At 46.4% G+C, this 27,527-nt stretch overlaps 1 protein-coding gene across 2 annotated transcripts in view; it reads left to right on the forward strand.

Annotated features, from left to right (window-relative positions):
- prkci (protein kinase C, iota) overlaps window positions 1-27,527 on the forward strand; it is a 162,418-nt gene that overhangs the window by 27,479 nt on the left and 107,412 nt on the right. For both annotated transcript variants that reach the window (XM_070883809.1, XM_070883811.1), the window contains exon 2: window positions 21,794-21,915. In XM_070883809.1, the coding sequence (XP_070739910.1) occupies window positions 21,794-21,915 (122 nt within the window). The remainder of the gene's footprint in view (window positions 1-21,793; window positions 21,916-27,527) is intronic.

The following is a 27,527-nucleotide window of genomic DNA, read 5'->3' on the forward strand; positions in this document are numbered from 1 at the left end:
CCTACCAGCTACAGTTATGAGTACAAACAGAGCTTTAGATAGTTAGCACTTAAAACAACACCTTCTAACTCTATTCAGACAGGCACGTAGCTTTTCAACAGTTTCAGTCTAAAAAAAGCGCTGTAGAAATAATCTCCTTGGTGGGTATTCTGAATGTGAGGGGGTTAAATGTCTCCGCTTCTTTCAATCAGTTTGAAAAGTGTTACTCTTTTGCTTCATTGAGGCTGACGATCTTGTATTACAAGGAATTCCAGCTAGCAGTCTGAAAACTGGTGGCGCTGGTACACAATTGTAAAAGAAAATGAAAAGCAATCCTGGCAAATTAGTTGTGGAGTAGTTTTATAACTGAGTGGTAGGACTGGTACGTTCTCCGATTACCACCAGCACCAATTGTTTTCTCCCTTTACCCTCTCACTCCAGAAGACAACAATAGATACAGGGATCGTCCGCTGGTAGCTTGTTTTGTAAATGGGGTTAGCATTCATATCCATTTGTTAGTACATACCCATTAATCCCCTTCCTAACTCATAGGAACAGGAGAAGGCCATTAAGCTCCTCAAACCTGTTCTGCCATTCAATGAGATCATGGCTGATCTGCAACCTAACTCCATATCCCCACCATTGACCCATATCTCTCACTACCTTTGGTTAACAAAAATCTATCGATCTCAGATTTAAATTAACAATTGATCGAGAATCAATAGCCGTTTTCAGAAGAGAGTTCCAATCTTCTACCACCTTTTGTGTGTGAAAGCATTTCCTAATGTCACTCCTGTAAGGCCTCGCTCTAATTTTTAGACTATGCTCCCTAGTCCTAGAGTCCCTAACCAATGGAAATAGTTTCTCTCTATCTATCCTATCTGTTCCCCTTAATATCCTGAAAACGCCGATCAGATCACCCCATAACCATCTAAAATTCCAGGGAATACAACCCTAATTTGTGTAATCGCTCCTCGTAATTTAACCCTTAGAGTCTGGGTATAATTCTGGTAAACCTACACTGCCCTCCCTCCAAGGCCAATATATCCATCCTAAGGTGTGGTGTCCAGAACTGCTCACAGTTCATCAGAAGTGGTCTAACCAGGGCTTTGTATAGCTGCAGCATAACTTCTACCCCAAATTTCCCCAACCCCTTTTTCTGGCGCACTCACCCAAGGTGTGCCGCTTTTGTCTGCCTCCAAGCGCGCAGAAAATCTTCCGCCCGATTCTGGCTGCTCCCCAGCCGCTCCTCGGTGGTGGCGTAGCGTGGCCAGTGGACTGGGGGCGGATCCAGGTCCTGGCGTTGAAAAAACAGTGCCGGGACCTCTGCACATGCGCAGCAGCTCCTCGCAGCCCAAATCTCTGCAGGCTGTGTGGGAGGGGCCCGAAGCATGCCGCCCCTAGTCCTGGCCGAATGGGCTCCCGCGATGCCGCGTTCATGTGAGCAGGCCCCCAATGGCCCTAGCAGCATTATTTCAGTGGTTGTGACAAGATTGGGATCTTTACAGCATAACTTGCCAAAGGCATTATTGTCAACCAGCAAGTCAAAGACAGGAGATGCTCATAACTTGCCAAAGGCATTATTGTCAACCAGCAAGTCAAAGACAGGAGATGCTCGGCAACAGGGTTAATGTGCGTGTGGAGCACATGAAGCATTCAGAGAGCAGGGACGGCTTCATGCAGCCCGTGAAAGCAAAGGAACAGGCCAAGAGGGGGCGAGGCAGATGGGGACCTGGCTCGAGCTGAATTACCAAGCTGGCTCAGGCCAGAAAAGCAAACTTTCAACGAACCAAGGCAAACAACCAACAGCTGCTGGCGCCAATCCAATATCGGTTCGTGGCGTTATTTTGTTGACCAAATCGAATAAGGTTTGTGTGTGTCTCTATCTCAAAAATGCCCCCCTCCCAGTTAAGATGCCGCGTTCACCACCCCCAGCGCCACCGCCATCCCCCGAGCCTGCCACGTTGCGCCTTCTCTCTTTCCCCCCACCCCCCCCCCCCGCCAGCCCAAATGCTGCGTTCTCTCTCCTATCCCAGGCCGAAGGGACTCCCGCATGGCCAAGTGCTGCTGAGTTTAGTTGAAGGTAGGATTTACTTCAGTTCTTTATTTTTTATTGAATGCTTATTACTTTTTGTGCTTTGTTTGGTGCTTGGTGGTGCTTTAAATGTAGCTACTTGCGCCGATTCCTTAACTCTTGGTAAGGTTTTTCTGTGTGGACAGAAGTGGCAACATACACTGGCCTAAGTTAGTTTGGAGCAACTATTTGCTGGCCAAACTCGCTTAAATGGCCAAAAAAGGCGTAAGTGACTGGGAACGCCCACTTTTGAAAAAAAAACCTAAAAAAAAAAACCTAAATAACTCACTTACACTGGCGCCAATGAAATGGCCGGAATTGCAACTAAAAAGATACTCCAGAAAAATCAAGTTGCTTCAAAAAAAACGGAGCAACTCCTGGGGAAATTTGGGCCCATAGTCCTCTAGCTATAAAGGTCAGCATTCCATTAGCCCTTTTGATTTGGGAGTACAGACCTTCAAGATCGGGGCGAAGGAGCGGCAAAAGTTCGTAGAGGGATGTGATCGGGGCCGAGGAGAGACGAGAGTTCGTGGCCCAGGAGAGACGAGAGTTCGTGGCCCAGAAGAGGCGAGGGTCCAGGGGCAGCACGGGCCAGCCCACACTGCGATATGTGTGCGCACTAGGTCCGTGCAGCAGAGCTGGTCTCCAGTCGTCCTGGTTAATCCTTGCCACTGGACCAAGACCTAGCTCTGTCAAGCCCGTGTGGTGGCTGGGGTGCAACGGCCACCACATGTTCAAAAAATCCACGCACAGGCATCTTCCACCCTTCAAGATGTAGTTCGGGATCCGGAATATTAGGTCCTTCATTGAAACACCTGCAAACTCGTCCCTTTTCGGCGTGGAAGCAAATCATCCTCGTTTCGAGGGACTGCCAATGATGATTTTCTGTACCTGTTCATGACATTTTAATGATCTATATACCTGGAACCCTAAGTCTCTTTGGACCTCCACTGTTTTTAGCTTTTCACCATCCCTCCCTCCTCCTCTGGCCTCATCCCTTCCCTTCCTCCCTATCTGATCTCATATTCTCCTCTGGCCTCTTGTAGAACCCTGATTTTTATTGTTCCACCATTGGCAGCTGTGCCTTTAGCTGCCTGGGCCCTAAGCTCTGGAATTCCCTCCCTAAACCTCTCCGCCTCTCTACCTCTCCTTCAAGATGCTCCTTAAAACCCACCTCTTTGACCAAGCTTTTGGTCACCTATCCTGATATCTCCTTAAGTGGCCCAGTGTCCAATTTTGTTTGATAACGCTCCTGTGAAGCACCGTGGGACGTTTTACTACTCTAAAGGTGCTATATAAATGCAAGATTTTGTTGTTTTGTTTATATTATGGAATTACCTCACCAAAATCATTCTGGAGTTTTCTTCACTTTACACTGGGAGTGGATTTCAGAGCTCGACCAGCAATCACAGCGCATTCAATGTTATTGAAAGGTTGAGTTTGCAACTTTAATTTTTCTGGCTGTGAGCCTTCCTTAATGTCTTGGAGATTGGTACAGATGAGCAGTGGAAAATGTGCATTTCTGATCTGTACGGACAGGACAAGAGCTGGGGCGATGGTTGCTTAGACTGCATTTGGCCAGGAAAAATGTAGACCAAAGGCAGCTGTTTGTTTACCTTTGGCAGTTCATTGCCCACAACAGTTCAGGTAAAAACCACGTCCCAAGGTAGATCGCCAGGGAGACCAGCAGCAACTTGTTCACGTTACAAGGCTGTCGCTGAAGGCAGGACTGCGGCAGAAATGAGCTTTGAAATTGTTGCAGGATTTGGCTGTGGCTGACGTGCAGAGACATGAATAAATGTGTAAATATCCAGAGCATATTGTGTATTTAGATGCTAATTATGGAACCAGTTTACCTGTAGCGAAAGGTGTAAATAGGACAATGCAACAGATCCTGCAGAATGTCAATATGCCAGGTGTGCAAAGATCTGTACTTCCTGTTTTCTGAAGGTGTATATTCTGCTCTGATTTGAATTGTGGGTCAGATTTACCTGTGTAGCTTTACAAGATGCCAAGAGCAGGGCCACTGATTTTATAGTGCTTGAATAAGCCAAATTCCATTTTTATTATGTGGCATTCTGGGATTTCTAGTATTTTTGGCATGCAGGTACAGCAGGCGGTGAAGAAGGCAAATGGTATGTTGGCCTTCATAGCTAGGGGTTTTGAGTATAGGAGCAGGGAGGTCTTACTGCAGTTGTACAGGACCTTGGTGAAGCCTCACCTGGAATATTGTGTTCAGTTTTGGTCTCAATCTGAGGAAGGACGTTCTTGCTATTGAGGGAGTGCAGCGAAGGTTCACCAGACAGATTCCTGGGATGGCTGGACTGACATATGAGGAGAGACTGGATCGACTGGGCCTTTATACACTGGAATTTAGAAGGATGAGAGGGGATCTCATAGAAACATATAAAATTCTGACGGGACTGGACAGGTTTAGATGCAGGAAGAATGTTCCCGATGTTGGGAAAGTCCAGAACCAGGGGACACAGTCTAAGGATAAGGGGTAAGCCATTTAGGACTGAGATGAGGAGAAACTTCTTCACTGAGTTGTGAACCTGTGGAATTCTCTACCGCAGAGAGTTGTTGATGCCAGTTCGTTGGATATATTCAAGAGGGAGTTAGATATGGCCCTTACTGCTAAAGGGGTATGGAGAGAAAGCAGGAAAGGGGTACTGAGGTGAATGATCAGCCATGATCTTATTGAATGGTGGTGCAGGCTTGAAGGGCCGAATGGCCTACTCCTGCACCTATTTTCTATGTTTCTATGTTTTTAGGAATTGCAAAACTATGACCTTGTCTTGGGCATTTATGAAGAGGAAGGAGGAGAAGTTGTGTTTTTTTTATGTTAGATATAAGAAAATCAATACAAATTGCCCCATCAAAATATATCGTGATCTACAATGTTTTTTGACTATACCCATCATGTGACTGGTGCTGATGACTTTCTGCAATGCTTGGACTGTTTTCTGTTCATTCATTATCTTAACTTCCCTATCAATGTACTTTGTACCAAGGAATTCTCTCTTTATTTTCCCTTTCTAATTGCTAGTGTATAAATATTTACTCTACATTTTGAAGGTTGAAGTTTCACACTTCTGAGATACCACTCCTTTTCACATGCTGAGCATGGGTTTGAATAAAAACAGCAAATGCTGGAAATACACAGCAGATTAGACAGCATCTGTGGAGAGAGAAACAGAATAAACGCTTCAGGTCCATGACCTTTCGTCAGAAGTTCTGACGAAGGTCATTGACCTGAAATATTAACTCTGTTTCTCTCTCCACAAATGCTGCCTGACCTGCGGAGTGTTTCCAGCATTTGCTGTTCTTATTTCAGATTCCAGCATCTGCAGTATTTTGCTTTTGTGGAGATGGTAATGGGATAAGTTAAGAAATAAAAAATGGGTCTAGAAGAGGTGTAAATGGGAATGTCAGAATCATCAACAGCTGCCGACCGGAAAAAATAGGGACAGAGGTTATGGTCTGAAATTGTAGAACTTGGTGTTGAGTCCAGAAGGCTGTAAAGTGCCTGAACAAAAGATGAGGTGAAGTTCCTCGAGCTTGCGCGGAGCTTCGTTGGAACAGTGTAAGGGGCTGAGAGAGGGTTTGTGTACTTAGATTACTACTGATGAAAGTGATACTTTGTTCCTGTGTCAGTTAAAGTTTCATGTAGTAAATACTATTTTATTCCTTGCATGAACCTTTAATTTAACTGAGAAACGGTTGCTTTCACGAAAGGACATCGTTCAAACTGGTGGCCTCTGGAAACATCGTGCTCTTCAACTGACAGTATGGCTGTGCATATTATGATTGAACTTGGAAATCTAAGGCTCCGTTGCTAAATTTTCTGCCACTGTGGAACTAAGCCACGCAGTTCAGGAAGGTGATGGATGGGATGCTGCAACTGGTCTCCGAGGCCCTGGGGAAGGAGAGAAAAATCTTCAGCCAAGGTTGCTCCTTTTAATCACCTATTGAGTGGTATGTGCTGGAAGTTGGATGGGTATTTGGTTTTGGGTGAGGACAGGATTTGGTTTAGTTATGAAGCCCATCATAGATAAACAGCCCATTGAAACTCACCATCTGTGCTCAGTAGTGATGCATAACAATATGGTCACTGTCGGCACCTGTGGGAATAAACCCTTAAGGAGAGATGGGGAGAAAAACATGCAGGAACAATGGAAAACAGCCATTTTTTAAAAGCTAACCAAGAGCATACTTTGAAAATAAATCAGTCTTAACCTCTTGGTTCTGAAACGATGTCACCTACACATACTGAATCCTCTGGACAATGATACTGTTGACAATTTTTATATTTATCGTATAGCATCATGTACCTTTCCGCAAGCAACCAAATTTGTTTTAATGATGAATCCTTTCAAAGAAAATTGGTCTGAACATGCTAGGTTAAAGGCTAACAGAATCCGTAGTTTTGTAGCTACAAGCATAGAATACAAAAAATGGAGACAATTTAAAAAAAAATTTTGCTAAGTTAAGGAGTGATGTGGCCATAGTGGACTGGAAACACCTACTTGTGGGTGAATCAGTGTTGGAACAGTGGGAGGCATGCAAGGAGGAGATCCGGAAGGCTCAGGCCAAACGTGTCCTTAAAGAAAAAGGTTGTGAATAATGGGCCAAAGTTTCGGACCGCGTCTAGAACGGTGCAGCCACGACCTGGACGCCTGTTTTTCGCGCCACAACGTGCGCCTAAAAAATACTTACCGATTCTCCGGCTCCCTGCAGGTCCTCTGGAGTCGGGCGCGGCGCAGCACAAGCTGTAGGGGGCGGAGCTAGGTCCCTGCGCTGAAAACAGTGCCGGGACCTCTGCACATGCGCGTTACAGTGGGCGCGCATGTGCAGTAGCTCCAGGCGCCCAAAACTGTGTGGGAGGGGCCCGAAGCACGCAGCCCCTAGCCCTGGCCGAATGGCCTCACTGGGGCTGCGTGCAGAAGGCTGCCTCCCACACCCAGCTCCTGCTTCCTCCCGACCCGACTCGACTCCTCCCCCCGCCCCCCGGACCCGACCCGACCCAACGCCACCTACCTGTAAATCTGGTGCTGGGGACGGGTCCTGCCCGAAGTCTTGGGCCCGGCCCGTTCAGCCTCCCTCCCCCTTCTCCTTCCCCCCCCCACCCCCCCTTCTCCTTCGCCCCCCCCACCCCCCCTTCTCCTTCCCCCCCCCACCCCCCCTTCTCCTTCCCCCCCCCACCCCCCCTTCTCCTTCCCCCCCACCCCCCCTTCTCCTTCCCCCCCCACCCCCCCTTCTCCTTCCCCCCCCACCCCCCCTTCTCCTTCCCCCCCACCCCCCCTTCTCCTTCCCCCCCCACCCCCCCTTCTCCTTCCCCCCCCACCCCCCCTTCTCCTTCCCCCCCCACCCCCCCTTCTCCTTCCCCCCCCCCCACCCCCCCCTTCTCCTTCCCCCCCCACCCCCCCTTCTCCTTCCCCCCCCACCCCCCCTTCTCCTTCCCCCCCACCCCCCCTTCTCCTTCCCCCCCCACCCCCCCTTCTCCTTCCCCCCCCACCCCCCCTTCTCCTTCCCCCCCCCCACCCCCCCTCTCCTTCTCCTTCCCCCCCCACCCCCCCTTCTCTTTCCCCCCCACCCCCCCTTCTCCTTCACCCCACCCCCCCTTCTCCTTCACCCCCACCCCCCCTTCTCCTTCACCCCCACCCCCCCTTCTCCTTCACCCCCACCCCCCCTTCTCCTTCACCACCCCCCCCCTTCTCCTTCACCCCCACCCCCCCTTCTCCTTCACCCCCACCCCCCCTTCTCCTTTTCCCCCACCCCCCCTTCTCCTTTTCCCCCCCTCCCCTTCTCCTTTTCCCCCCCTCCCCTTCTCCTTTCCCCCCCTCCCCTTCTCCTTTTCCCCCCCTCCCCTTCTCCTTTTCCCCCCCTCCCCTTCTCCTTTTCCCCCCCTCCCCTTCTCCTTTTCCCCCCTCCCCTTCTCCTTTTTCCCCCCCTCCCCTTCTCCTTTTTCCCCCCTCCCCTGTCAGAAACACAGACACTGACAGACCGAGAGTGAGCGACACACACAGACAGAGACACACTGGGGGGGGGGGGGGCTCCCGGTGCTACAGTCGGTAAGTAGAAAATGTTTTATTTATTGATTTAAAAAAAAAATATTTCTTCTTCATTTTTTTGGATTGATTTCTTGGTTGATTTATTAATGTTTTTATCATTTATTATTGATGATGGCTCTTTGTAAACTTCCCTTTAAACCCCCCCCCCCCATTCCCTACGCCTGATTTGTAACCTACGCCTGATTTTCTAAAGTGTAGACAAGGTTTTTTAGAGCGTACAAAAATCTTCACTTACTCCATTCTAAGTTAGTTTGGAGTAAGTTTTCACTGCCGAAACTTTGAAAACAGGCGTAAGTGGCCGGACACGCCCCCTTTTGGAAAAAAAATTATCTTCCAAAGTGAAACTGTTCTAACTGACTAGAACTGGAGCAAACTAAATGCCGAGAATTTGAATTTCTAAGATACTCCGTTCTACGCCAGTTGCTCCAAAAAATCAGGAGCAACTGAGGCTGAAACTTTGGCCCAATAATTCTAGAGCCCCCTGGATGTCTAGGGACATACAGGGGAGGATAAAAAAAAGGGATGCTTATGTCATATACCAACGGCTAAATACTATAGAATCTTTAGAGGAATATAGAAAGTTGAGGCAAAATTAAAAAGAATATTAGGAATGCTAAAAGAGCGCATGAGAAATTTCTGGCTTGTAAAATTAAGGCAAACCCTAAGATGTTCTATAAATCTATTAAGATTAAGAGGGTAACTAAAGAAAGGGTAGGGCCTATTAGAGACCATGAGGGTAATCTTTGTGTGGAGATGGAGGCAAAATTCCCTGGGTTCTGGAAAGTCCCAGCAGATTGGAAAACTGCCCCTATTTAAAAAAGGAGGCAGAGGAAAAAGCAGGAAACGATAGACCAGTTAGCCTAACACCTGTGGTTGGGAAGATGTTGGAGCCCATTATTAAAGAAGCAGTAGCAGGACATTTGGAAAAGCAAAATTAGATCAGGCAGACTCAGCATGGATTTATGAAGGGGAAGTCATGTTTGACAAATTTGCTAGAATTCTTTGAGGATGTCACGAACAGGATGGATAAAGGGGAACCAGTGGATGTGGTGTATTTGGACTTCCAGAAGGCATTTGACAAAGTGCCACATAAAAGGTTGCTGCACAAGATAAAAGTTCACGGGGTTGGGGGTAATATATTAGCAAGGATAGAGGATTGGCTAACTAACAGAAAACAGAGAGTAGGGATAAATGGCTCATTCTCGGGTTGGCAATCAGTAACCAATGGGGTGCAGTAGGATTAGTGCTGGGACCCCAACTATTTACAATCTATATTAACGACTTGGAGGAAGGGACCGAGTGTAACGTAGCCAAGTTTGCCGATGATACAAAGATGGGAGGAAAGGCAATATGTGAGGAGGATACAAAAAAATCTGCAAATAGACAGGCTAAGTGAGTGGGCAAAAATTTGGAGTGGAGTATACTGTTGGAATGTATGAGGTAATGCACTTTGGCAGAAAAAAATCAAAGAGCAAGTTATTATTTAAATGGAGAAAGATTGCCAAGTGCTGTCGTACAGCGAGACCTGGGGGTAGTTGTGCATGAAACACAAAAGGTTAGTATGCAGGTACAGCAAATGATCAGGAAGGCCAATGGAATTTTGGCCTTTATTGCAAAGGGGATGAAGTATAAAAGCAGGGAAGTCTTGCTACAGTTGTACATGATATTGGTGAGGCCACACCTGGAATACTGCATGCAGTTTTGGTTTCCATATTTACGAAAGGATATACTTGCTTTGGAGGCAGTTCAGAGAAGGTTCACAAGGTTGATTCCGGAGATGAGGGGGTTGATTTATGAGGAAAGATTGGGCCTCTACTCATTGGAATTCAGAAGAATGAGGGGTGATCTTATCGAAACGTATAAGGAGACATATGAGGAGAGACTGGATCGACTGGGCCTGTATTCACTGGAGTTTAGAAGGATGAGAGGGGATCTCATAGAAACATATAAAATTCTGACGGGACTGGACAGGTTAGATGCAGGAAGAATGTTCCCGATGTTGGGGAAGTCCAGAACCAGAGGACATAGTCTTAGGATAAGGGGTAAGCCATTTAGGATTGAGATGAGGAGGAACAACTTCACTCAGAGTTGTTAACCTATGGAATTCCCTACTGCAGAGAGTTGTTGATGCTAGTTCATTGGATATATTCAAGAGGGAGTTAGATATGGCCCTTGTGGCTAAAGGAATCAAGAGGTATGGACAGAAAGCAGGAACGGGGTACTGAAGGAATGATCATCCATGATCTTATTGAATGGTGGTGCAGGCTCGAAGGGCCGGATGGCCTACTCCTGCACCTATTTTATATGTTTCTATTATGAGGGGGCTTGACAGGGTGGATGCGGAGAGGATGTTCCACTGATAGGAGAGACTAGAACTAGAGAGCATAACCTTAGAATAAGGGGCCGTCTATTTAAAACTGAGATGAAGAGGAATATCTTTGAGTGTTGTGGATCTGTGGAATTCGCTGAATCAGAGAGTTGTGGAAGCTGGGACATTGAATAAATTTAAGACAGAAATAGATTGTTTCTTAAACTATAAGGGGTTATGGAGAGCGGGCAGGGAAGTGAACCTGAGTCCATGATCGGATCAGCCATGATCGTATTAAATGACGGAGCAGGCTCGAGGGGCCGTATGGCCTACTCCTGTTCCTATTTCTTATGTTCTTATGTTCTTATGTTTATGTTGGTAAGGTTGTTAACGAATACTTTGCATCTGTTTTCACAAAGGAAAGGGGGAATGCAGATACTGCTATCGAGGCGGAGTATGATATTCTGGATGAAATAAATATAGTGAGAGAGGAAGTATTAAGGGGTTTAGCAGCTTTGAAAGTAGATAAATCCCCAGGCCTGGATGAAATGCATCCCATGCTGTTGAGTGAAGTAAAAGAGGAAATAGCAAAGGCCTTGACCATCATTTTCCAGTCCTCTTTGGATCTTGACATGGTGCCAGAGGATTGGAGGTCTGCTAATGTAGTACCTTTGTTTAAGAAGGGAGAAAGGGATAGGCTGAGTAATTACAGGCCTGTAGACCTAACCTCAGTGGTGGGAAAATTATTGGATAAATCTTGAAAGACAGGATAAATCTACATTTGGAAAAGCAAGGATTAATTAGGGACAGTCAGCACGGATTTGTGAAGGGAAGATCGTGTTTGACTAACTTGATTGAGGAGGTAACCAAGAGGGTCGATGATGGTAATGCGTACGATGTAGTGTATATGGACTTTAGCAAGGCTTTTGATAAGTTCCCACATGGTAGACTGGCCATGGGATTTAGGGCAAAGCGGCAAGTTGGATCCAAAATTTGCTTGGAGGTAGGAAGCAAAGGGTAATGGTTGATGGATGTTTTTGAGACTGGAAGAATGTTTCCAGTGGGGTTCTGCAGGGCTCAGTACTGGGTCCCTTGCTTTTTGTGGTATATATCAATGATTTAGATTAGCATATAGGGAGTATGGTTAAGAAGTTTACAGATGACACTAAAATTGGCTGTGTGGTTGATAATGAAGAGTAAAATCATGGGCTGCAGGAGGATATCAATCTACTGGTCAGGTGGGCAGAGCAGTAGCAAATGGAATTTAATTCGGAGAAGTGTGAGGTGATGCACTTTGGGAGGGCTAATAAGGAAAGGGTATACACATTAAGCGGTAGGCCACTTAATAGTGTAGATGAACAAAGAGACCTTGGAGTGCTTGTCCACAGATCTCTGAAAGTAGCAGGCCAGGTGGATAAGGTGGTTAAGAAGGCATACGGAATGTTTGCCTTTATTGGCCGGTTATGCTTAAATTGTATAATACTTTGGTTAGGCCACAGCTGGAGTACTGCGTGCAGTTCTGGTCGCAGTATTATAGGAAGGACGTGATTGCACGAGAGAGGGTGCAGAGGAGATTTACCAGTATGCTGCCTGGAATGGAGAATCTTAGTTATGAGGAAAGATTGGATAGGCTGGGTTTGTTCTCATTAGAACAGAGTAGGTTGAGGGGAGACCTCATTGAAGTGGACAAAATATTGAGGGGCCTGGACACTGTGCAGACTCGAATGGCCTACTCCTGCACCTATTTTCTATGTTTCTATGTTTCTAGTGGATAGTAAGGGCCTATGTGCATTGGTGGAGGAGTCTATTACGAGGGGGCGTAGTTTGAAAGTGGTTGGTGGAAGGTTTAGAGGGGATTTGGTGGGGGGGGGCTTCTTTACGCAGAGGGTTGTGGAGATCTGGAACTCGCTGCCTGGAAGAGTGGTGGATGCAGAAACCCTCACCACTTTTAAGAGATGGTTGGATGGGCACTTAAAGTGCAGTAATCTGCAGGGTTATGGACCTAGAGCTGATAATTGGAATTTGACTGGATGACCTTTTGTTGGCCAGCGCAGATATAATGGTAAGTACTGCAGGGAATCGAATACGGCCAGGGTGATCTCCTGGACTAGTTTTGATCGCCTGGATGGGTCGGAGAGGAATTTTCCCAGATTTTTTCTCCCTAAATTGGCCTGGGTTTTTATCTGGTTTTTGCCTCTCCTAGGAGATCACTTGGCTCCGGTTGGGGTGGACTGTAGAATGTTTCAGTATAAGGGGTGTCGCAGTTGTGTGAGGCAGACTGGTTGGGCTGTGTGCTCTTTGCCTTTCCGTTCATAGGTTTATGTGTAACTTTCAGGGCTGCTGACCAAGGGCCGTGCGACTCTTTGTTGGCCGGCGTGGACACAATGGGCCGAAATGGCCTCCTTCAGCGCTGTTAAATTTCTATGTTTCTATTTTAATAAGAACATAAGAAATAGGAGCAGGAGTAGACTATACGGCCTCTCGAGCCTGCTCCGCCATTTAATACGATCATGGCTGATCTGATCATGGACTCACTCTCCATGACTCCTTATTCCCTTATTTATTCAGAAACTGTCTATTTCTGTCTTAAATTTATTCAATGTCCCAGCTTCCACAGCTCTCTGAGGCAGCGAATTCCACAGATCCAATTTCTCCTCATCTCAGGAGAAGAAATTTCTCCTCATCTCAGTTTTAAATGGGTGGCCCCTTATTCTAAGATTATGCCCTCTAGTTCTGTCAGTGCAAACATCCTCTCTGCATCCAACTTGTTACGCCTCCTCATAATCTTATACATTTCGATAAGATCACCTCTAATTCTTCTGAATTCCAATGAGTAGAGGCCCAACCTACTCAACCTTTCCTCATAAGTCAACCCCCTCATCTCTGGAATCAACCTTGTGAACCTTCTCTGAACTGCCTCCAAAGCAAGTGTATCCTTTCGTAAATATGGAAACCAAAACTGCACGCAGTATTCCAGGTGTGGCCTCACCAATAACTTGTGTTGCTGTAGCAAGACTTCCTTGCTTTTATACTCCATCCCCTTTACAATAAAGACCAAGATACCATTGGCCTTCCTGATCACTTGCTGTACCTGCATACTAACCTTTTAGAAACACAGAAAATAGGTGTAGGAGCAGGCCATTTGGCTCTTCGAGCCTTCACCACCATTCAATATGATCATGGCTGATCATGCAGCTTCAGTACCCCTGCCTCCTCCCCATACCCCCTGATCCCTTTAGCTGTAAGGGCCACATCTAACACCCTTTTGAATATATCCAACGAAATGGATGCACCAACTTTCTGTAGTGGAGAATTCCACAGGTTCACAATTCTCTGGATGAAAAAGTTTCTCCTCATCTTGGTCCTAGATGGCTTACCACTTATCCTTAGACTGTGACCTCTGGTTCTGGACTTCCCCAACATCGAGAACTTTCTTCCTGCATCTAATCTGTGCAATCCCGTCAGAATGTTATATGCTTCTATGAGATTACCTCTCATTCTTCTAAATTCCAGTGAATATAAGCCCAGTTGATCCAGTCTTTCTTCATATCAGTCCTGCCAACCCGGGAATAAGTCTGGTGAGCCTTCGCTGCACACCCACAATAGTAAGAATGTCCTTCCTCAGATTAGGAGACCAAAACTGCACACACTACTCAAGGTGTGGTCTCACCGAGGCCCTGTACAACTGCAGCAATACCTCCCTGCTCCTATACTCAAATCCTCTCGCGATGAAGGCCAGCATGCCATTTGCTTTCTTTACTGCCTGCTGTACCTGCATGCCTACTTTCAATGACTGATGTACCATGACACCCAGGTCTCGTTGCACCTCCCCTTTTACTAATCTGTCACCATTCAGATAATCTGCTTTCCTGTTTTTGTCACCAAAGTGGATAACCTCTCACTTCTCCACATTATATTACATCTGCCATACATTTGTCCACTCGCCTAACTTGTCCAAGCCACCTTGCAGCCTCTTAGCATCAACCTCACAGCTCACACTGCCACCCAGCTTAGTGTCATCTGCAAACTTGGAGATATTACATTCAATTCCTTCGTCTAAATTATTAATGTATATTGTAAATAGCTGGGGTCCCAGCACTGAACCTTGCTGCACCCCACTAGTCACTGCCTGCATTCTGAAAAGGAACCGTTTATTCCCACTCTCTGCTTCCTGTCTGCCAACCAGTTCTCTATCCACGTCAATACATTACCCCCAATCCCATGTGCCTTAATTTCGTGTTTCATGCACAAGTACGCCCAGGTCCCGCTGTACTGCGGCACATTGCAATCTTTCTCCATTTAGATAATAACTTGCTCTTTGATTTTTTTCTGCCAAAGTGCATGACCTCACACTTTCCAACATTATACTCCATCTGCCACTCACTTAGCCTGTCTTTGTCCTTTTGCAGATTTTTTGTTCTTGGGATGTGGGCGCTGCAAGCAAGGCTACATTTCTTGCCTATCCCTGGTAGTGTTTAGAAGGTGGTGCTGAGCTGCCTTATTGAACCGCTTCGATATTTACCGCGACGATGCTCCCACCATGTTGCTTGGTAGGGAATTCCAGGATTTTGACCCAACGATGATGAAGGATCGGTGGTGTGTGTTCAAGTCAGGATGATGTGTGACTTGGATAAGAACTCGCAGGTGGTGGTGTTCCATGACTTTGTTCTCTTTGGTGGGAGAGGTCGCAGGGCTGGGAGTTCAGTTTGGTGAGTTACTGCAGTGCTTCCTATAGATGGTGCATATACTCAGTCACAGCTTTGGATACCCTGTTATGGGAAGGATATAAAAGCAATGTAAAAGGTGCAACACAGATCCACATTGGATAGGGATGAGGGGTTACAATTGGGAAGAGAGACTTGAGAAGTTCGGACTTGTTTCACTATACCGGGAAAGGTTAAGGGGCGAACTAATAGAGGTATAGTGATGTTGTTTCATTGGTCAGTGAGACGTTAAGATAGCACAAAATTCAGATAATCACAAAAATTAAGAGATGTTAGAAAAAATTTATTGATGCATTGAATAGTTAGTGTGGAATTCTCTGCCGCAGACAATAATTCGGGAAAAAATAACACTGAAATTTTTAAAAGATTACTTGGATCGTTACATGACCAAGTGGAATATTGGTGGCTGGAATGTTGATATTGGTATCGAATGCCATAAATTAGACCGTTGTGCTTCCCGATCCTCCAGTGGCAAATTCACGCCACAATTCTCTGGAAAAATGATTAGAATGTGCGCATCGAGTATAGTCGTGAATGGAGGGGTGTGGTCAATGTCTGTTACATAAACGGGGCTCGACCCAGAACAGAACTGGTTTATTTTACAGGTTTGTGTGTAGGGGCACAATGCACAGTTCCGATGTAATCATGTGGGGATGGGTCACAGTAGCTACGGACAGAATGTCCAGCTCGGATTTAATTTGATTGATTGACTTGCACTTAATGCCGATTCATACATTTATACTGTTTAAGAAAGGCTGACTCCTGAACTGCGTGTGATCCCTAGCCATATTACCGGTAGCAATCTATGCTTCGGCACACAAGCTCAATACATGATAATATTCGTAGTCAGAACATGCCTGGCTGTCAGAAGACTTATTTTATTAATTAATTGAGGTTGAAGATTTCAATTCTTGGAACAAGTCCGTAGAAAGTTAATCCTCAGGCAACCTGATGAGCGATTGAATACTTTACTGATTCTGAGCTCTCCAGTGCTATTCTGTAATGGCGCAAGTGGCTGTGGTGATCACAGTGGTATCAATTCATTAACTTGATGGCCCATCATTTGCTGTAGCAGGGCAACAAACGGCGTCCATTGTTAGTTAGACTTGCCCTTGCCTGTTCAATCACGCCGATATTTAGCCCCACGAGCTGATAACGTTGCACCTAGGGAAACCAGGCATCTGGGACCTGAGGGCAAGCACTTGCGTGTCTCCTTAACCAATCAGATTGGAGGATTGTGAAATTAGCAGAGCAAGGACTGAAGAAAGAATAAATTAGAGTAGGTTAATTCAATGCCAAATCAGGCACAGAAAGAGAAATAGAGAGCAAAAGAAAGCTGTAGAAAGAGACAGAAAGGAAACGTTAACAAAATTAAAATTTAAACATTTAAAAAAAATATTCAACAACAATTAAAAGCTGAAGGATGGAGTGATATCAGATGAGTTGGGTTCTTATGTGCAAGGGGATGTTTCAGATTTAAGCTAGCCATTCTTGGGGATTGGGGGGTGGTGGTGGAGGTGGCATGGGCTATTCAACTGAAGAAGATCCCCATGTACTCATATATTTTGATATTTCATTTTATAACCGGAGTTCAGTAGAAATGAGTCCTTTTTTCACATGGAGCCATCTTTCAATTGCTGTCTTTCGCCACTTATTGGGTTCAATTTTGGCCAGGAGTTGCTCCTTTTTTTTTTGGAGTAATCTGCTTTTTCTGGCGTAACTTAAAAATCCCCAGTTTCCCCAATCAATTTGCACCAGCGCAACTCTCGTAGTTATGTTTTTTTTAAGGTTAGTTTTTTTTTTCTCATAGGGGGCGATACCAGCCACCTACGCCAGTTCTGGCCATTTAGGCAACTTTGGCCAGCTAATACTTACTCCATTTCTACTTAGGCCAGCGTATGTAGCCACTTCAGAAAACCCTTGCGGAGAGTTAAAGAAATTGGCGCAGGTACGTACATAGGAGGCCATTCGGCCTGGGATAGGAGCGGGAAGCAGAGAGGACCTGCATCTAAACCAACCAAGCCTTACCCTTAGCAATGTTTGCAAACAAAATGTACTCACAATTCAAGAAGAAATAAAAAAAAATTGAAGTCCTACCTTCATCTTCAAACTGCAATTTACCTTTCTGTACCCGGCCCGGGAAGGCAGTGGGCTGGTGCGGGAAGTCGCTCGGCCTGGGCGAGGGGTGGGACAACGCACTGGGAGGCCACTCGGCCTGGGCTAGGGGCGGGGGCGAGTGAACTGGCTGGCATCAGAATTCAACGGAGAGGCTGCAGCAAGCAAATCAACGAAGCGGCTGGGGATGAGGAGCGATTGAACTGGTCGGCATCGGGATTCAACGGAGAGGCTTCAAGCAAAGTGGGGGGAGGGGGGCGGGGGAGAAGGGAGGGAGGGAGCTGGTAAGCATCGGGGTCACAGAGGGAGAGGCTGTATTTCAATGGAGAAGTGGGGGGAGGTGGGTGGGTCGGTGAGGGAGGGAGGGAGTGAGTAAACTGGCAAGCATCGGGGGCCACAGAGGGAGAGGCTGTAATTCAACAGAAGGGCTGATGTCGGGGGAGCAGGAGAGGAGAGGAGAGACGAGACAAGTCCCAAGACTCGAGGGAGAGAAGAGGGGACAAAAGACCTTTGGGTGTGGTCCATTCATACACACCTGGAGGGGGAAGAGAGAGAGAGAGAACTGTGAACCTGTTTTGCCTGCTTTCCTGCCGTTTTGACCTTCTTTGAAAGTTTAACTTTAAGTATGTGGGCAATACTGACTGCCATACCTTTTGCAAGCGTTCTGCATCATTGTGCTACGTAGGAGACAATTGATTAGAGATCATCACATCAGGAACATCAGAGCCCGTAGGCTGCTGAACAGGAGGCCTTGCCCACCGTGGCAATTTCGAGTCAGATGTTCGTACCTGCACCTGAGTGATGCAGAATGTGTCAGAAGGCTGTGTTTCCGCAGAGAAGTTGTCCATGAGATCTGAGTGTTGCTGAGACCAGACCTGCAGCCGAGAAGCGGCAGGTGGACTGCTTTGTCAGTTAAAGTGAAGATTACAGTTGCACTTTCATTCTCTGTCTCTGGATCGTTTCAAGCTACAACTGGAGATGTGTGCGCCATCTCTCAACATGCAATGCAGGTCTCCATTCGCAAGGTCACGGCTGCACTGTATGCACGGAGGAATGACTTTAGCAAGTTCCCAATGACCGCCCAAGCAATCCATGACAGGGCTGTAGGGTTCTCGAGGATTGCTGGCTTCCCAAAGGTACAGGGCTGCAATGATCGTACCCACATCGCCTTGCAAGCAACTTTGAAGAATGCCGAGCTGTGCAGGAATAGAAAAGGCTTCCACTCCATTAATGCGCAGCTCGTCTGTGACAACATGCATCGCATCATGTCAGTCGATGCAAGATACCCTGGCAGCATCCATGATGCGTTCATCCTGCGCGACAGCGTTATATCTGCCATGTTTGAGCAGCAGCCAGAAGGGCAGAGCTGACTATTGGGAGACAAAGGGTACGGCCTCGCCACCTGGCTCATGACGCCCCGACGCGTAACCTGGAGGGAAGCTGACCATCAATACAACATGTCGCACATTACGACGCGCAGCATCATAGAGATGACCATTGGCATCTTGAAACAGCATTTCCGATGCCTGGACCATTTTGGAGGCTACTTGCAATACTCCCCTGAGATTGTCGGGTCAGTTCACTGTTGTGTGCTGCATGCTGCATAACTTAGCCACCATGACGCAGCAGCAGCTGATAGTGGAAGAAGTGAGGTGACCTGAGGTGAGAGTGGCTGATAATGATTTGGATGATGCAGGTGACAGTAGCAGGAGGAGGAGGAGGAGGATGACGAGAATGAGGAAACCATGCACGTGCCTGAGGCCGGAGCACGACGGTGATCGTGCTCATCTGTGAACGCTTTACTGATGCCTGAGGGCTCAGCGACAACTATTCCGCATGGACATGTTTATTTTTTGGAGCTGTTCCGTAATGTTGTGTTGTGTTAATGGACATGATTCAGTTTTAATGTGAAATATATTTCATTCAAAAGTTTACAATGTACTTTACTGTAATAAAATTATTCTTGTATCAAACTTTACTTTAATATGACTCTAAGATCACTTAAAATCTTTATTACTTATAAACATGTAAATTTACATAACTTACAAAAAACTTTCAATTTGAAAACAGTTACAACAGTAACATCAACAACAACAGCAAAGAAAGGCTGCACTCATCTCTCATCCCCCTTAGTCTAACTCCGCCCACTGCGCTTGGCCTTGGACTCTCCACCACCCTTGCCTGCAGGCAGTGGCGCAGTCATTTTCGGCTTGGTACCAAGCTTATTCCTTCTAACATCTCGTTTAATGTGCACTTCTTAATGGGTGGGGGGGAGGGGGGGCGTGCGCGGGGGTGTGTGGCTGGTGGGGGCGGTGGTGTCTGGTGTTAATGTGGAGGGCCTGGCTTGGGTCTCTTCAGAGGCTGGTGTGGGGATTGCAGTGGGAGTGGCAGTTGATTCTGTCAATGGGCGTATGGTCTGGGTGTATTTCCTTATTGCAGCAGCTAACTCACACATGCCCTCCTTCATGGTCTGTGTCATTGCCAGTGTCGTCCTTTCCACTACCTCTGACATTCCCTCCCTCATGGACACTATTCCCTCACTGATGTTCCCGGACATCGTTCCCATTTTCCGTGCCATTGCTGTTACTTCTCTCGACAGTCCCGCTACCTCATCACTCACCCCATTGATGGTGTCCAGGAGTGATCGGGGAAGGTCAATGTTCTCCGCACTCAATGCCATGATCTGAACCACACCTGTTGCATCCTGCATCTCAGGAGAGCGTGGTCGATTTCTCCTTCCCCTCACCCTGGGCCTGCCTCATAGCATTCCAGTGGAAGCCGCAGGCTTGGACGGTGAGGCACTGGGTGCACCTCGCGGCATCGCACTGGGACCCGCATCCTCGGACGTTGGGGTCCTGGGTGTTATTTGCTGCATCCCACTCCTGGGTCCCGCAACCTCAGATTGTGAGAAACCATGGAATGTCTCACTTGAACTCAAATCACTAGTCATGGAAGGGGCTGGCAACTCCGATAACTTTACATGCTCGAAATTCAGTATATAACTGGTAGCTTCATCCAGCTGACCCAACTCCCGCTCACCCGCATGTTGGTCTGGAGGGTTGCATTGAAAGATGTTCTCGTCTTCAGGCTCGTCTGTATCTGAATCATCATCTGGATCTTCAAGATTGGCATCAGGTTCTGAAAAATATAACAGAACAGACAAATGGTTAGCAGCAGAGGAGGGGGCAGGATGGGTGGCATGAGTAGGATCACACGTAGCAGGCCAAGCAACAGGTTGATTTGAAGGGTCATGATGAATTTTCAAGACTTGCCCTTTCCCTTGAGTGTGGGCCCAGCTTGTGCAGCACTGATTGTTTTTCTCTAGGCAGGACCTATCAAAGCAGCGACCTTGTCTTCCAAGGTTGTCAGTACGTGCAGATTTAGCAGGCCTCCTCCTGGTCGAGTTCTTTCCCTTTTGTTGTGGGCCAATTTCTTCTGCAAAGATGAAAATGCAACTTTTTAGAGAGGGTGTCTTTCTGCTGGGTGGGACATATACAGCTGGTCACATTTACATTGCAATTGCATTGAATAAATGAAAATATTACTTACACTAACTACTTGACCAAAGTCCTGCCATTTTTTACACTGGCTTCCAGATCTCTTAGTGTTCACCAATGCGCAGAAATCTTCTGCAACTTGGATCCAGCGTTTCTTCATTTCTTGGGTGGCACTTTTGTGCGACCTCTGCTGGTATCTAGCTCCTGCCATCTGGTCTCAATGACATTAACTAGTATCTCCATTTCTTCATGCAAGAAATTCTTTGTTCCTGGTCCACGTTGCTGTATTGCTGCAGCTGCTCTGAGACACAGCACTTTTCCAATGCTCTTAGACACAGTAATTTTTCCAAACACACAGTACTTATTTTGCAAGCAGCAGTGATTTTTTTCCAAATACAGCACTCCTTCTGACACTTCTGCTAGCATGCAGCACTGATTTTACCAAAGCGAGCACTGCTTCTTGAATTCAGCAGTGATTTTCCTACCACAGCACTCATTCTGGCACAAAAACACAAGCAGCTAGCTAGCTCTTTAAAAATGGCCACTTGCCAACTCGCAGCGCTACTGCTCATGCAGATGTGCCGGCACATTTTCCAGCGCAGAACGCAGGCTCCACCCCGCCCCCCCCGACTCGACTGGTCATGCTGCGCGACTGCAGTGAAGAGGCCAGGCAGCGGCCAAAGTTGCAACATTTTTTTTCGGCGCATCTCGGAACATACGTAAGCGGCGCAACTCCGGCAAGTGCGCTGAAAAACGTGCTCGGCCAGAATTGAGCCCATTGAGTTTTTACATTTAATAAGAAGCCTGAGTTCCTTGGCAAAGGGCAGTTGTGTTTTTTCTCTCGTGACATATCCTGAACGGAAGTAGCGTTGGTGTGAATCCTGAAGGAGGGTGTCTTACTCTGCTTTGCTCTGGAATCAGTTATGCACTGATTACAGTGCGACTTTTGAGTATTTGTGCGAAGCAATACTTATTTGGTGGTGTTTATTTCTTACTGATCTTTTATTCATTTCTTCACTCAGGGACATCATGATCACCCACTTCGATCCCTCCATCACGTATGAAAACCTTTGCACTGAGGTCCGTGATATGTGCTGCTTTGACAACGAGCAGCTCTTCACGATGAAGTGGATCGATGAAGAAGGTACAGTGGATTTTGTGACACAATTTCCAGCATTTATTTTGCTTGCTTTGCATGTCTGGCATAAGGAATGGGGTAGGCAGAAATGTGTGAATTGTATTTGACTCCAGGCTGTCTCTTTTAAGTTAGTGTTATTTTTTATTTTTATCATGAACCAGATGCTTAGTTATAAAAGCCATGCTTGATGGTATTACCAGCTTTATGAAGTGTTTTGCTCATGCAAAAATTGAGTTTGTAAAACTAAATCAAGTAGGACTAAATGTGCTGTTGCACTGGAATATACTTATTGTCACACCGTCGTTGGCAGCTGAGCTGGTTTTTAACAGCGGATTAGAATACTGAGAGAGAAAAAGAAAGACTTGTATTTATATAGTGTCTTTCACGACGTCCCAAAGTGCTTTGCAGCCAATGAAGTACTTTTGAAGTGTAGTCACTGTTGTAATGTAGGAAATGCGGTAGCCAATTTGCGCACAGCAAGCTCCCACAAACAGCGGTGTGATAATGACCAGGTGATCTATTTTTGTTACGTTGATTGAAAGATAAATATTGGCCAAAGCACCGGGGAGACCTCCTCTCATCATCTTCAAAATAATTTACATCCACCTGAGAGCAGATGGAGCCTTGGTTTAGCGTCTCATCCGAAAGGCGGCACCTCTGACAGTGCAGCACACCCTCAGTAATGCACTGGAGTGTCAGCCTAGATTTTTGTGCTCCAGTCCCTGGAGTGGGACTTGAACCCACACCTTCTCACTCGGAGGCGAGAATGCTACCGACTAAGCCATGGAGTTGTGGGTTCATCTGGTTACTTACACACATGCCCAGCCAGTTCTGATCTCAGTCTTGCTGTTGTGGGCAAGTGCTGTGTGGAAACCAGTTGCCCTTCCAGAGAGTGGCAGGGGAAATCAGAGGGTGAGCAACCCTGGTCACATCCTACAGATGATGACAGCACTATAGTGACGTAGAAGCATGTTATTGCTATTAGCCTGGGACATGTGGCTTATGAAAACCAAGCATGGCGAAGGGGAGAAAATGCTCCCTCTGTCATACACGTTCACTCTGTCAGTTGCTATCCTTGTTTTCAAGGAAGATTGAGGGCAGAAAGGCAGAAACAAAAGTGAACGTAAGAGGACATTTTTAAAAAGGGATAAATTCAACAGAGAATAGCCCATAATTTGCGGCCCGGGTGCGTAGAAGTGCATATCTGCCCGTAAGGGCCGCGCAAGTTCTGGGTTTTCACGTGCGAAGCGCATGCGCAGAAACACTGAACTTGCGATCGACAGATCCAACACATCACTGGGAAAAGGGCATTTTGGGCTATTTGCCTGACTTCGAACCAGCGAATGCCTGTGAAATTCTTGCACCTGGTAAAAGCAGGTGTAAGGCCTGCTTTTACCAGTGTAAGAGTTTCAAAAAACCATTTTTTTAAATCATTTATACAGTAAAAAGCCTGTGCAATAAAGTAAGTTTATTTTTAGCCCATTTAAAACATTTAAATTTATTTTTCAAAAAGTTACCTTTTTGTTTTAAATATTTAATTAAATTGCATTTTAATTAATTTTAAATGTTTTTTTTTAATTTATTTGTGCAGATATATTTTTTGGGTATTCCCATTCGTGCTTATAGGGTTTTGTACAGACAGAATCCCCATAAGCATGAATGGGGATTGGTTGGGCTGGCCCACGTGATCCTAGGGGCACTTGCGAATTGCAATCACCCGAGATATGTGGGCCTCTACCCATGGGTAGAAGGAGAGGCCCAGGACCGCGAATGTTTGTACCGCCCGTACCACCAGGTAAACATAGAAACAGAGAAAATAGGTGCAGGAGTAGGCCATTCGGCCCTTCGAGCCTGCACCGCCATTCAATAAGATCATGGCTGATCATTCCTTCAGTACCCCTTTCCTGCTTTCTCTCCAAACTCCTTGATCCCCTTAACCGTAAGGGCCATATCTAACTCCCTCTTGAATATATCCAATGAACTGGCATCAACAACTCTCTGCGGCAGGGAATTCCACAGGTCAGCAACTCTGAGTGAAGAAGTTTCTCCTCATCTCAGTCCTAAATGGCCTACCCCTTAACCTAAGACTACGTCCCCTGGTTCTGGACTTCCCTAACATCGAGAACATTCTTCCCGCATCTAACCTGTCCAGTCCCGTCAGAATCTTATGTTTCTATGAGATCTCCTCTCATCCTTCTAAACGCCAGTGAATAAAGGCCCAGTTGATCCAGTCTCTCCTCACATGACAGCCCAGCCATCCCTGGAATCAGTCTGGTGAACCTTCGCTGCACTCCCTCAATAGCAAGAACGTCCTTCCTTAGACTAGGAGACCAAAACTGAACACAATATTCCAGGTGAGGCCTTACTAAGGCCCTGTACAACTGCAGTACGACCTCCCTGCTCCTATATTCAAATCCCCTAGCTATGAAGGCCAACATACCATTTGCCACCTTTACCGCCTGCAGTACCTGCGTGCCCACTTTCAGTGACTGATGAACCATGACACACAGTTCTCGTTGCACCTCCCCTTTTTCTAGTCTGCCGCCATTCAGATAATATTCTGCCTTCGTGTTTTTGCCCCCAAAATGGATAACATCACATTTATCCACATTATACTGCATCTGTCATGTATTTGCCCACTCACCTAATCTGTCCAAGTCACCTTGCAGCCTCTTAGCGTCCTCTTCACAGCTCTCACCGCCACCCAGTTTAGTGTCATCCGCAAACTTGGAGATATTACACTCTATTCCTTCATCCAAATCGTTAATGTATGTTGTAAAGAGCTGGGGTCCCAGCACTGAGCCCTGCGGCCACCCCACTAGTAACTGTCTGCCATTCTGAAAAGGACCCGTTTATCCCGACTCTCTGCTTTCTGTCTGCCACCCAATTCTCTATCCACGTCAGTACATTACCCCCAATACCATGCGCTTTGATTTTGTACACCAATCTCTTGTGCGGGACCTTGTCAAAAGCCTTTTGAAAGTCCAAATACACCACATCCACTGGTTCTCCCTTGTCCACTCTACTCGTTACATCCTCAAAAAATTCCAGAAGATTCGTCAAGCACGATTTCCTTTTCATAAATCCATGCTGACTCGGTCCGATCCTGTCACTGCTTTCCAAATGAGCTGCTATTTCATCCTTAATGATTGATTCCAACATTTTCCGCACTACTGATGTCAGGCTAACCGGTCTATAATTACCCGCTTTCTCTCTCTCTCCTTTTTTTACAAAGTGGTGTTACATTAGCTACCCTCCAGTACATAGGAACTGTTCCAGAGTTGATAGATTGTTGGAAAATGATCACCAATGCATCCACTATTTCTAGGGCCATTTCCTTAAGTACTCTGGGATGCAGACTATCAGGACCCGGGGATTTATCGGCCTTTAATCCCATCAATTTCCTGCCTAATAAGGATATCTTTCAGTTCCTCATTCTCACTGGACCCACTGTCCCCTAGTACATTCGGAAGGTTATTTGTATCTTCCTTTGTGAAGACAGCACCGAAGTATTGGTTCAATTGGTCTGCCATTTCTTTGTTCCCCATTATAAATTCTGAATCTGACTGCAAGGGACCTACGTTTGTCTTCACTAATCTTTTTCTCTTCACATATTTATGGAAGCTTTTGCAGTCAGTTTTTATGTTCCCTGCAAGCTTCCTCCCGTACTCTATTTTCCCCTTCTTAATTAAACCCTTAGTCCTCCTCTGTTGAATTCTAAACTTCTCCCAGTCCTCAGGTTTGTTGCTTTTTCTAGCCAATTTATATGTCTCTTCCTTGGTTTTAACACTATCCTTAATTTCCCTTGTTAGCCATGGTTGAGCCACCTTCCCCGTTTTATTTTTACTCCAGACAGGGATGTACAATTGCTGAAGTTCATCCATGTGATCTTTGAAGGTTTGCCATTGCTTATCCACTGTCAACCCTTTAAGTATCCTCTGCCAGTCTATTCTAGCCAATTCACACCTCATACCGTCGAAGTTACCTTTCCTTAAGTTCAGGACCCTAGTTTCTGAATTAACTTTGTCACTCTTCATCTTAATAAGGAATTCTACCATATTATGGTCACTTTTCCCCAAAGGGCCTCGCAAAACAAGATTGCTAATTAGTCCCTTCTCATTACACATCACCCAGTCGAGGATAGCCAGCTCCCTGGTTGGTTCCACGACATATTGGTCTAGAAAACCATCCCTAATACACTCCAGAAAATCCTCCTCTACCGCATTGCTACCAGTTAGGTTAGCCCAATCTATATGTAGATTAAAGTCGCCCATGATTACTGCTGTACCTTTATTGCACACATCCCTTATTTCTTGTTTGATGCTGTCCCCAACTTCACTACTACTATTTGGTAGTCTATACACAACTCCCACTAGTGTTTTCTGCCCTTTGGAATTCCGCAGCTCCACCCATACCGATTCCACATCATCCAGGCTAATGCCTTCCTTACAAATGCATTGATTTCCTCTTTAACCAGCAACGCCACCCCGCCTCCTTTTCCTTTCTGTCTATCCTTCCTAAATGCTGAATACCCTTGGATGTTGAGTACCCAGCCTTGGTCACCCTGGAGCCATGTCTCCGTGATGCCAATCACATCGTATCCGTTAACTGCTATCTGCGCAGTTAATTCATCCACCTTATTCCGAATACTCCTCGCATTGAGGCACAGAGCCTTCAGGCTTGTCTTTTTAACACACTTTGCCCCTTTTGAATCTTGCTGTAATGTGGCCCTTTTTGCTTTTTCCCTTGGGTTTCTCTGCCCTCCACTTTTACTATTCTCCTTTCTATCTTTTGCTTCTGCCCCCTTCTATTTCCCTCTGTCTCCCTGCATAGGTTCCCATCCCCCTGCCATATTAGTTTAACTCCCCCTAGGACATTGGTTGCGATCCTGCCCAGGTGCAGACCGTCCGGTTTGTACTGGTCCCACCTCCCCCAGAACCGGTTCCAATGTCCCAGGAATTTGAATCCCTCCCTTCTGCACCATTTCTCAAGCCACATATTCATCTGAGCTATCCTGCGATTCCTACTCTGACTAGCACGTGGCAATGGTAGCAATCCTGAGATTACTACTTTTGAGGTCCTACTTTTTAATTTAATTCCGAGCTCCCTAAATTCGTCTCATAAGACCTCATCCCATTTTTTACCTATATCGTTGGTACCTATGTGCATCGTGACAACTGGCTGTTCACCCTCCCTTTTCAGAATGTCCTGCACCCGCTCCGAGACATCCTTGACCCTTGCACCAGGGAGGCAACATACCATCCTGGAGTCTCGGTTGCGGCCGCAGAAACGCCTATCTATTCCCCTTACAATTGAATCCCCTATCACTATCGCTCTCCCACTCTTTTTCCTGCCCTCCTGTGCAGCAGAGCCAGCCACGGTGCCATGAACTTGGCTGCTGCTGCTCTCCCCTGATGAGTCATCTCCCGCAACAGTACCCAAAGCGGTGTATCTGTTTTGCAGGGGATGACTGCAGGGGACTCCTGCACTACCTTCCCTGCACTGCTCTTCCTGTTGGTCTTCCATTCCCTCTCTGGCTGTGAACCCTTTACCTGTGGTAAGACCAACTCACTAAACGTGCTATTCACATCATTCTCAGCATCGTACATGCTCCAGCG

The sequence above is a fragment of the Pristiophorus japonicus genome, chromosome 6 (genome assembly GCF_044704955.1).
Source record: "Pristiophorus japonicus isolate sPriJap1 chromosome 6, sPriJap1.hap1, whole genome shotgun sequence".
Taxonomy (NCBI): domain Eukaryota; kingdom Metazoa; phylum Chordata; class Chondrichthyes; family Pristiophoridae; genus Pristiophorus; species Pristiophorus japonicus.